At 41.2% G+C, this 12,059-nt stretch overlaps 1 protein-coding gene across 3 annotated transcripts in view; it reads right to left on the bottom strand.

Annotated features, from left to right (window-relative positions):
- Window positions 1-1,898: 1,898 nt before the first annotated feature.
- Window positions 1,899-12,059, bottom strand: part of LOC122563601 (mediator of RNA polymerase II transcription subunit 30-like) — a 19,718-nt gene continuing 9,557 nt past the window's right edge. For all 3 annotated transcript variants that reach the window (XM_043717534.1, XM_043717536.1, XM_043717535.1), the window contains exons 3-5: window positions 8,665-8,823; window positions 7,738-7,830; window positions 1,899-2,224 (exon numbers count right to left, since the gene is read on the bottom strand). In XM_043717534.1, coding sequence (XP_043573469.1) covers window positions 2,129-2,224; window positions 7,738-7,830; window positions 8,665-8,823 — 348 coding nt within the window. In that variant the 3' untranslated portion in view covers window positions 1,899-2,128. The remainder of the gene's footprint in view (window positions 2,225-7,737; window positions 7,831-8,664; window positions 8,824-12,059) is intronic.

The following is a 12,059-nucleotide window of genomic DNA, read 5'->3' as shown; positions in this document are numbered from 1 at the left end:
TGTTGATACAAAACATAGCAATACTCCCTGGGCCTGATGGAACAATGGATTGTGAGGTGAGTCTTCAGAGAGTCATCACCCTCCTGAATGCAGAGTAGACTCTGACTACCATGATAAAATTGACTAACCTGTGACAAGCATTAGATTGTGCTCTGTAATTCAGCTAACAAAAGGATCAATGTAATAAATGCTTTTCATTGATTGATGAAATCCAAACAGAAACAACCTGATAACTTGAATATTTCTACATAAAGTCTTAGGTTACAGGATGATATTACTGGGTGACACAGTGGCACATTGGTCAGCACTGTTGCCCACCTTGACAGGGACTCAGGTTTGATTGCAGCCTAGTGACTGTTTGTGTGGAGTTTGCACATTCTCCCTTTGTCTCCATGGGTTTCCTCCCACAGACCAAAGATGCGCAGGTTAGGTGGTTTACCTATGCTGAAATTGCCCTGTAGCATCCAGGGATGTGCAGTTTAGGTGGGGTTACGGGGCTTGGATGGTATGCTCCTCTTTGGAAGCTCAGCGCAGACTTGACGGGCTGAATAGACTGTTTCCACACTGTAGGGATTTTGAGACAAACTAGACAAGTTGGGCAAATGGAATTTGAGCATGAGAGGTGATGCACTTAGGAAGTAATAACAAGAAAAAGGAGTACCCAAATGAATGATAGGATACTAGGTGAGAGAGATCTGGGGATGCTTGTCTATAGATCCCTGACAGGTCAGGTTAATAGGATGGTTAATGCAGCATATGCCTTTATTAATCAAAGTTGTAGATAGTAAGAGTAGAGAGATTATGCTAGAGCTGTTCAAAACTTTGGTTAGGCCACAGCTGGAGTCCTATGTGCCGTTCTGGTCACCAAATGATAGGAATGGGATTGCACTGGAAGGGATGCAGAGGAGATGCAGCAGGATGTTGCCTGGGATGGAGATTTCAGTGATGAAGAGAGGCTTGGGTCATTTTCTTTGGAGCAGAGATGGTTTGGGGGATGGGGGGGGGGGGATACCTAATAGCGGTGTACAACATCATGAGGGGTATGGACAGCATAGATAGAAAATAGCTGTTCCCTTAGTGAAAGGGTCACTAACAAATCCACAATTTTAAAGGTGAACAGAAGGTTTGAGGAAAAGTGTTTTCTACCCAGAGGATGTATACTGCCTGGGAGGGTAGTAGTGGTGGGAAACCTCAACCTTTATAAAAGTAAATAGATGAGCACTTGAAATGTCATAACATTCAAGGTTTCAAACTAAAAAAGTTAGAAAGTGGGATTAGTTTAGATAGGTTGAGCTAAAGGGTCTCTGTGCTATATGACTCTACCTAAGGCCATTGCCAGCTCCCTGTAGCTGGCTAAGATGCACAGTCCTTTACTTTAAGTTGTTAGACTTTGCTGAATTTATTTCTGTCTGTAAGTAACATGCACATACAAAGCAAATCCACTGATCATTCACCTAGTCACTTGATAGTACAAAATGTAAGTATTGCTTGAAAAAAAAAGACATAATTGCAAGATAAATAGCATCAAGTCAGATGCAAGAATATCAGATTTCAAAAGAGAACAACAAGTGATAGGACATGAGAAAAGGATGCTAATAGTTTGGGGCATTTCCATGAATCAGGGAACAGACAGGACTTTGCTTAAATCCAAAAAAGACAAGTTGACTGATTGGTCATGGTGTTGCTATGGGAAGTGCATCAGGGGACAGTTCTTTCCCCCCAAGCACTTAATGTGGTGGACTTTCACAAAAGAAGCAAAGCAGTATTGTCCCTGACCTTCAAAACCAGCAGCAAAAACAGCAGCCAAAACCCTTTCACCCCCATTAATTTCAGCACAAATAAAATGGATCAGCTCACAGCTGACACACTCAAATAATGTACAATTTCACCAAGACTCATAACATCAGTATAAATTTACTGGGTAATGTAGTCATTGATCTGTCTAATTAATTTTCCCCTTCCCTGTATGTTTTTTTTCTGTTTTTCTTTTTCTATAAATGTGTAAAATAAAAAAATTATATACACAGTGCAGAAACAACTTAAAAAAAAACTACTTGAAAAGTTTTTGTTTACAATGATGCAACGGAGAGGTCAGTTTCTGAAACAAAAGGGGATTTGTGCTGGGATTTTAGTTCCTCATTGCCAGCATTGAATTGATGTCCCAAATGAGATTTCGTAGCTGGTCCATAATATGCTTCAGTTCATGGTTCTTCTGATGTAGCTTCTAGGAGGGAAAAAAAAAGCACACAGAATATTTAAGAAAACAGAAACATAGGAAGTGGAAGCAAGAGTAGACTATTCAGCCCCTTGAGTCTGTTCTGCCATTCAATATGATCATAGTTGATCATTCAACTTAGTACCCTGTTACCACTTTGGCACCATCTTCATTGTCCTTTGATCCCTTTAGTACTAACAACTATACCTACATCTTTGTTAAAGGTGTCCAACGTTTTAGTAGCAACAATTTGCTATGAGAGAATTGCATGGACTCACTAGTCTTCAAGGAGAAATCCCTTTACCCAAGATAGATAAGGCCACCATTTCCCTCCTTCTTTTGATAACTTTTAGCCACTTTTTCTGACACAATCAAGATCCACTTTATCCTCTCTGGTAGGTGCTAGAGATTTCACAGCTTTTTCAAACAAGAATGGGAATTCTACCTTGGTGCCCTTGACAAAGTATTCACTGAATCTGCTTGCACTGCCCTTTCAGTCGGGTGCTTTCCAAATGGAGTGGATTTTTTTTTTAAAATCTCATCAGCTCTTTGATTCTTTGCCTTAATTTGATCCACTGCTTACCAATCTTTCTGCTCCTGGTCACAGTTTCCCCTTATTTCCTGAACTGTTGAAATCCTTCATGATTTAGAACACCTCACTCAAATCTGACTTTAAATTCTCTGTATGGATGTTAGCACTCCTAACTTCTACAGTCTTTTCACACAACTGAAGTCCCTTCTGAAAAACAATATGCTCTTTTGCATTTACAATAGATCAGATTATCTTAAGAGCCCCAGATCCGATTCTGAGATGTACTGTTTCAGGGTAATGAACTTACCCAGATGTAACACCACTAGGACCTAGCAGCACTTGGCATTATTTTTCCACAATGATGATTACACTGACCTTTTTACTAATTATTTGCAATTTGCTTTCAGACATGAATTAGCCAGTAATTGGGGAGTTATCTGGCTCAGGCCTATACTGCACAAGAGTCCTTGGCATTTAAAAGGAAGCTAACTTAATGAGCAATATTTTACATAAATTACACATGGTCCGATGTGAGTGGGTATCACACACAGACACAATCTGACATTTACAAAAGACCAAGTATATGGCATGACCTACTGCAGTTTAATACTTATAGTATAGCAAGCATATGAATAAGTCAGTAGTTCTCTGCTGCTCTTAATTCAGTCTTCAATCATTCTTGACTTACTTGTTGATCAGAAGATAGAATTCTGATGGACATGAGAAGAGGAGGTAAGAGGAGAGCAGGAAATGCAACAAATGAGCAGTTTCTGAAACAAAGAGAAATTGCTGGAGAAGCTTAGCAGGTCTGGCACCACCTGGAGAGAAAGCACCTTCAGTGTTTCAATTCCAGTTGGGAAAAGGTGGTATATACTATTAAAGACAAGTGATTGGGGGGGGGAGGGGGAGTTTGGGAAGAAGAATAAATTCTCCCCGCAAGGTCTTCAACATGTATACCACCTTTACCTAGGCATGATTTGTAGGTGCCAGTGTTGGACTGGAGTGGACCAAATTTTTAAAAAAATCACACAAGTCCAGGTTATAGTCCAACAAGTTTATTTGGAAGCACTAGCTTTCGAAGTACTGCTTCATCAGGTAGTTGTGGAGCAGAATCATAAGACACAGAATTTATAACAACACAGGATTGCAATGTCATGACATGTAATATTAAACAAATTTAGTTTACATCTTTCATCTTTTGGAATGATCATGTTAGTTTTGGTTCCTTCATGTGAATCCCAGAACTTTTTTAAAGTTACATTCTCAATATAGTTTTAAAATGGTGCCATCTCAGCTCAGATAATACATTGAAGATGTGAGTTTAAAATCTATCTGTGTCCCAATGTTAGGTCAGACTGATTCTATTTCGAAAGTGGAAGTTACAGAATCTTACATGGATTTATGCAGTTTTTTTGAACAAAATAATATGTAATTCTGCAAGTACAAATTCATCTCTCAAACTTGTGCGCACGGGAGACAGAGTGAGTGTGTGCATGTGGATGTATGCGTGGAGGTGTGTGTCTGTGAGAGGGTGTGTGTATATGCGAGAGTGTATTGGGGTATACGTCTGTGAGAGAGAGTGTGTGTGAATGTGATCGTGAGGGGTATATGTGTGAGCATATGAAAGAGCGTCTATGAGCATGCACGTGCAGCACATCTGACAGTGTATAGTGCAGTGGGGTCACCTGTTGTATGACATGAACCCAAGGTCCCAGTTGAGACCATCCTCATGGGTACTGAACTTGGCTATCAACCTCTGCTCGGCCTTTTTGCATTGTCGCCTGTCCCGAAGTCTGCCTTGAGGATGATCACCCAAAGGGTCCGAGGTGAAATGTCTTAGACTGCTGAAGTGTTCCCTGGCTGGTGATTGTTGTGCAGTGTCCATTCATCCGTTGCTGTAGCCTCTGCTCTGTCTCGCCAATGTACCATGCCTCAGGGCATCCTTGCCTGCAGCATATGAGATAGACCACATTGGCTAAGTCACATGCATACCTGCCGTATACATGGTGGATGGTGTTCCCACGTGTAATGTTGGTATCTGTCAACAATCACCAGGCAGGACTGTTCCCTCCCAGTCAGGGAATACTTCAGCAATCAGGGACATTCGACCTCAGACCCTCAGGTGACCATCCTTCAAGGCGGGCTTCAGGACAGGCAACAACGCAAAATGGCCAAGCAGAGGCAGATAGCCAAGTTCAGTCCCCAAGAGGATGGCCTCAATTGGGACCTTGGGTTCATGTCACACTATATGTGACCCCACTGCACTATACACTCTCACAACAAGCAGGCACACACGCGCACACACACACACGCAGACCCTCTCTCATACACCACCACACCCACTCTCACCTTCTCACAGACTTATATCCCATTACACTTTCACACACACTCACACCCACAGCCACACACTCAGTCTTCCCTGCACGCACACACACAAGTTTGTGGGGTGAATTTGTTCTTACAAAATCACATTTTATTTTGCTCAAAAACTGCATAAATCCATGTAAGATTCTGTAACTCCCACTTTAGAAATAGAATCAGTCTGACCTAACATTGGGACACAGACAAACTTTAATCTCACACCTTCAATACATTATCCGAGTTGAAATGGCATCTATTGTTAAAGCTATATTGAGAATGTAACTTTAAAAAGTTCTGGGATTTATGTATGAAGGAACCAAAACTAACATGATCATTTTAAAATATGAAAGACTCAAGCCAAATTTGTTTAATATTACGTTCCATGACACTGCAATCCTCTTGCTATAAATTCTGCATCTTATGATTCTGCTCCACAAACACCTGAAGAAGCATCGCTTAGAAAGCTAGTGATTCCAAATAAACCTGGTGTTGAGATTTTTAACCTTTGCCAAGCTACTAATAGTTCGGAAGAAGGGTTACTGGACCTAAAATGTTGACTCTGCTTTCTCTGCATAGATGCTGCCAGACCTGAAAGATTTAGAGTCATAGATTCATAGAGATGTACAGCATGGAAATAGACTCTTCAGTCCAAACCATCCACGCCAACCAGATATCCCAACCCAATCTAGTCCCACCTGCCAGCACCCGGCCCATATCCCTCCAAACCCTTCCTATTCATGTACCCATCGAAATGCCTTTTAAATGTTGCAATTGTACTAGCCTCCACCACTTCCTCTGGCAGCTCATTCCATACACGTACCACCCTCTGCGTGGGAAAGGTTGCCCCATAGATCTCTTTTATATCTTTCCCCTCTCACCCTAAACCTATGCCCTCTAGTTCTGGACTCCCCGAGCCCAGGGAAAAGGCTTTGCCTATTTATCCTATCCATGCCCCTCATAATTTTGAAAACCACTATAACGTCACCCCTCAGTCTCTGACACTTCAGGGAAAACAGCCCCAGCCTGTTCAGCCTCTCCCTATAGCTCAAATACTCCAACCTTGGCAATATCCTTGAATATCTTTTCTGAACCCTTTCAAGTTTCACAACATCTTTCCGATAGGAAGGAGACCAGAATTGCACGCAATATTCAAACAGTAGTCGAACCAATGTCCTGTACAGCCGCAACATGACCTCCCAACCCCAGTACTCAATACTATGACCAATAAAATAAATCATAACAAATGCCTTCTTCACTATCCTATCTACCTGCGACTCCACTTTCAAGGAGCTATGAACCTGCACGCCAAGGTCTCTTTGTTCAGCAACACTCCCTCGAACCTTACCATTAAGTGTATAAGTCCTGCTAAGATTTGCTTTCCCAAAATGGAGCATCTCGCATTTATCTGAATTAAACTCCATCTGCCACTTCTCAACCCATTGGCCCATCTGGTCCAGATCCTGTTGTAATCTGAGGTAATCCTCTTCGCTGTCCACTACACCTCCAATTTTGGTATCATCTGCAGACTTACTAACTGTACCTCTTCTGCTTGCATCCAAACCATTTATGTAAATGACAAAACGTAGACAACCCAGCACCAATCCTTATTGCACTCCACTGGTCACAGGCCTCCAGTCTGAAAAACAACCCTCCACCACCACCTTCTGTCTTCTACCTTTGAGCCAGTTCTGTATCCAAATGGCTAGTTCTCCCTGTATTCCGTGAGATCTAACTTTGCTAATCAGTCTCCCGTGGGGACCTTGTCGAACGTCTTACTGAAGTCCATATAGATCACATCTACCGCTCTCCCTTCAATCCTCTTTGTTACTTTCTCAAAAAACTCAATCATGTTTGTGAGACATGATTTCACATTTCTCCAGCAATTTCTTGTTTCATATTTCCAACATCCACAGTTCTTGTTTGTATTTTAATGACCAACTCCTACTCAGAGATAGAGACAGGATAGAGGAACTCTATTTTTATGAAAATCTGAGCACTCTCTAACTGAAATAACTGTAGCTATAGTCATACAAGGAGGGGGGATATTCAATGGGCTAAATACTATCTTTTCATCCAGCTTGAACAGTAACACAGATTGACCCTGTAATAGACTCACCAACTGGCTCAACTCTGGAATACACCTCAAAGCACAATGAATTAACATCTTCCTGAAATGACAGAGTGAGACAAAGTAGCTGAAGACACAGCACAGATCAGATTGAGAATGGAACAAAGGAAGAACGAGTGGAGGACCATCCAGTTGCATGACAGTTTGGAACTCAGAAGACCTGGGTGATAGCTCATTTCCCCACCTATTGATTCAGCTTATCTTGTGTTTGTTGTTATTTTTATTCAATTCTCTTTCCAATGTTCACCCTTTCAGACATTCTATTGCATTCCAGATCACAGCAACTTGCTAATTTTAAACAAAGTCCTCATGGCACCTCAAGTTGTCTGGACAACGTCTCGGATTAGCTGCTATTATTTCAAAAACCTGGAGGTACAGAGTCTGGGGGTTTCTGAGACAGAGCTCAGTCAGTGGTGATTTTATCCAAAGCACTCCTGTTGTGTCTCATGTTCATGAAAGTAATGATTTGAACAGCAGAAGCCATGATTTAACCCACTTTACCTTGAGGATTTCCTGGCACTCCTTGTTTGCCAAACCACCAACATTCGGAAGATCTGAAGGTCTGAAGGGCTCCTCACCCACGAAAGGAATTAACTGCGGAAAGTATAGAAAGCAGACTTTGTAAAGGAACACAAGAACAGAGGCCATTCAGCTCAAATCTGCTACCCCATCTATTTAGAACACTGATCTGTAACTCCACATTCCTAAATTCCCTAACCTAACAAAATAAAATTCAATATAGTCTTACAAGTTTCATCTGACCCCAACCTTCCAGAGCATTTTGCAAGAGATTTGCAAATTCCATTACATTTATTGTATCAAACCATGCTCATGATATCACCTAACATTAAGGCTACATCCTCTTATTCTGTATTCCCTCAGCAGAGAAAATAGTTTGCGCGTATCTACTCAGTTAAATTCCTATCATTTTAATCACCTCAACTCGATCCTCAACTTCTAAACCATAGAAATACAGATCAGGTTTATGAATATAGCATCCCTTTAAACCCTGCTACTGTTCTGCAATATCTGATATATCCCCTCCCACTTGGCTGACCAACACCTGCCCTTCCTTCAGCATTGTTAACATCTGGTTAATCACACCACTCAGTTTAATATGTTTAAGGTTACAAGGAGACAGGTGCTCCAGATGCATGCCATCACATCTCTGAACAGATTGAAATCCATAAGGGAGCAACTATAACCCTGGGTGGTGGGAGGAACTGTGAGACTGAGTAGTTAAACTTCACCCTGTTTTGGAATTTTAGTCTTACCGACTGGTCCAGATTGACAAGTGATCGTTCATTTTAAAAATGAAAAGAGAGTGCGGCCCATCAACTCCAGACTTCATTTCAATTTCCTTGGCCTATTGTTTGCACTGAAAAGTAAGCCTTTTCAAAAGAAAGCCATGTGTTTGTTGCTAGCTACCTCTGTAACAGAGACGTCAGAGACTCCACACATCTCTCCACACTTATCATACAACAACCGCAGTTTCTTGAAGAGCAGGGTGAGCTGACGTAGGTGCTCCTGCAGTTTGTTGTATCGCTCCTGATATACCACATGATTCTGTGTGACTCCATTTGGAAGCTGCATTAAAAAATAAGTAGTAAGTTACAGATTCGGTACAGGGAGAACTTAATGTTCCCAACATGCAAACATGCCCTTCCAATCACTGTGACCCAATGCCACCTTTAACCCTTCTCTCAAATACTCTCCTCTTTCTTTTAACAGCTAGAAACATTAATGAGAGCTCACAATCATGATAGCACTTCACACAGTAAGCAGAGAAATTGGTTCCTCCGATTGAGTCAGCGATCAGCGTAGAAAAATTTTAGGTAAGTAGCAAAAGATGCAGAGATGAGATTATAAAAAGCAGTGGATTACAGCAATCTGTTATATTCCTGCAGCAGGGCTGAATGCATATCAAATTGCGCATTTCAAATATTTATCTAATTCCCTGTTAAAAAGGAAAAAATTAGAGGCACCAGCACCTCCATATTCCTTTAATGACACCTTGGGGCACCGTCCTGCATTGAGGTTTTTCTTGGAATTACACAAGAGACATTTCACATAACCTCTCAATTAACCCAGCGTAATGTATGCTGGAGGGGATGGGTTTATTTTGATTCCTTTAATTAGTGACCAAGTCCATTCACAGCAGAGTATTGACATCATCCCTGCTGTAGAGTTAATTAAGTCGCACATGCTCCAAATGCGTGTCATAACATCTCTGATCAGGTTGAAGTACATAGGGAGGAACGATAACCCTGAGTGGTGGGAGGAACTGTGAGACTGAGTAGTTAAACTCCACCCTGTACTGGAATAATAAATCTGCCAAGCTCAAAAGCAGATGTGGAGATCTCAGGGATTTCATTACAGCACGTCAGGAAACCTCAGCTAGTTTGCACTGGTCCAGGAACAAACACAGTGCAGATTCACAGCAATGATACCAATGCTAAAAGAGTTAAATGCTGACGATTGTATTCCCTCAAATGTAGAAGAATAGGGGATTGTCCAAGGATGGCCATTTAAGAAAATTGAAATGAGAGAGCGAGAGTGAAACTATTTTCTCTAGTGGGATAATCCTGAAAAAAAAGTTTCATCTTAAAAACTCAAGCTAAACCATTTGGGATGATGTCAGGAAACATTTCTTCAAACAAAGGATAGTGGAAATATGGAATACTGAAAGCCAATGAGGTCGAGGTTGGTTCAAAACTTCATACCCAAAAAATCAATAGGTTTTTGTTCATTAATGCTATGGAAGATGGAATGGCAATGCAGAAGTCACAATCTAGGTGCGTGACAGTGCAGGCTCAAGTAATTGAATTGCATAATCCTGTCCCTATATTGTGAAAACATTGTTAACTCTGGTCTGCACAAGGGTGTAGGTGAGGCAATTCATTCATTCACAGTGTGTTAGACGTCCAGTAGGTTGGTGTCTTCTAAAACTTCTGAAATGCAAAATCTGTTATTACATCAGAAAACACAAGGTCTACATGTGGCTCCTTCAGGTAAAACTGCTGGCTCAGATCTTTCCGGGGGTGGGGAGGCGGGGTCTCCTGCACCATTCAATTCAACAGGTTTTGGCTCATCTTTTGGTGGTGTGAGCTGAAAAACAGACGGTTAGAGCAAAGCAATATTGAGAACTTTGATTGATGGAACCAATCATGTCTATCATTAAACAGTGGAATTAAAGAGAGGAACAGCAGAGGGTACGTGTGGCACAGTGGTAGTGTAGGTTCAAGTCCCACCTGTTCCAGAGGTGTGTAGTAACATCTCTAAACAGATTGATTAGAAAATATCTAGAGGAATAACAGAGAAGGAAATATGATGAATGAGAATCAAATCAAGTAGAAAGGGAGAGAAAGAAAGTTGTCAAGAGGGAGGTACGAGATTGTTAAATTTGAACATTAAATTACAATTGACCAGCTGCAGTAATGAGAGTTTGTGGTTTTAGTTGTGCCCTTTCTCAACTGGAGAGCTTGAGGGACATCACTTTTTCTGATTTTGAGAATCTTTACAATGTTATGTACCAGCTGTAACTTTGAGAGGTGTTCAGTGACTAATTAATATGAAAATGCAACTCATAACTTGAGAATCACTAGGGGGCGGTGGTGATGAGGGAAAGATACTTTGCTCTTGAAGCTAAAGGCAGAAGGGGGCAAAACATCTAGCAACTTGGTGATTAGCAGCTCAAGGGATATCCCATCTTCTAAGTAAGTGATCAACTAACAAGTGAACAAGAGAGAGTGCCTTTAAGCTAACTTACTTTCCCAAAATTCTGTGCTCTTATTTCAGCTTCCAGTGGCTGTGCTTTCTAATACACTGACTAGAAGTATCAAGTATCATTCTAAGTTGCAATTAATTGTTGTGCTGGGACAGATCGGAATGGAACCAAGCAAGATGTGCACAGAGGAGATAGGGGAAGAGGATTCAGTTGTAATGAGAAAACCTGGTTGTATTGAAGGAAAACAGCTGGCAAGTGACTTGATAGAGGCAAGGAAGAACGAATGGGATGGAAATTCTATGCCTCAAATATTGCTTCGGATTTAATGGGAAATTCTATGCCTCAAACATTGCTTCGGATTCAATGGGTTACAAATTAAAACTCATTGAAGGCAATTTTAAAAATGAATTCCGAATTGCCTCTCATTCTCAAGGTCAACATGCATAAGAATTGCTGGAGGGGATTTTGGAGTCAAAAAACTAAGCAATTAAATGCTTGGAGGGAAAGGGCGTAGGGGGGGAGCAGTGTGCAAGTTCTGGTCAATTGGCTGAACTGGATTCATAAATCTTAAACACTCAATATTTGAAAAGCCTGTTTCTGTGCTGCACACTAACAGGAAATCTGCCTATTCCCCAGAGTACTAAATCCCAAAGAGTCACATTTGACTCAAAACAGGAAGTCTTTCTTTCTCCATGGATATTTCCAGACCTGCTGCGTTTCTCCAGCGTTTAGCTTTTATTTCAAGTCTCCAGAATCCACGGAATTTTATTTATTGTTTTCAAAATCTTTATCCTACTCCCATTAAAAGTAATTCGCAGGATGTGCTCTGTAAATTGTTCCCGTTTCCACTAACTCAAAGTGGCTCAGTATATAGCAACTGCGACAGCTACTGGTCAAAGTATCAGACTGCAACTCGAAAGGAAACAGTCGGATGTTTTATAAAAACCGAAAGAACGGCAGATGCTGTACACCAGAAACAAAAGCAGAAATTACAGGGAGAGCGCAGCAGGTCTGGCAGCATCTGAGCAGAGAAATCAGAGTTAACATTTTAAGTCCAGCGGCGTTTCCTCAGAACTGGTGGTAGCTAGGAAAATGT

Source organism: Chiloscyllium plagiosum, chromosome 27, assembly GCF_004010195.1.
Source record: "Chiloscyllium plagiosum isolate BGI_BamShark_2017 chromosome 27, ASM401019v2, whole genome shotgun sequence".
Classification (NCBI taxonomy): Eukaryota; Metazoa; Chordata; class Chondrichthyes; order Orectolobiformes; family Hemiscylliidae; genus Chiloscyllium; species Chiloscyllium plagiosum.
Note: the sequence above shows the minus strand (reverse complement) of the source record. Positions and strands in the feature narration are given on the sequence as shown.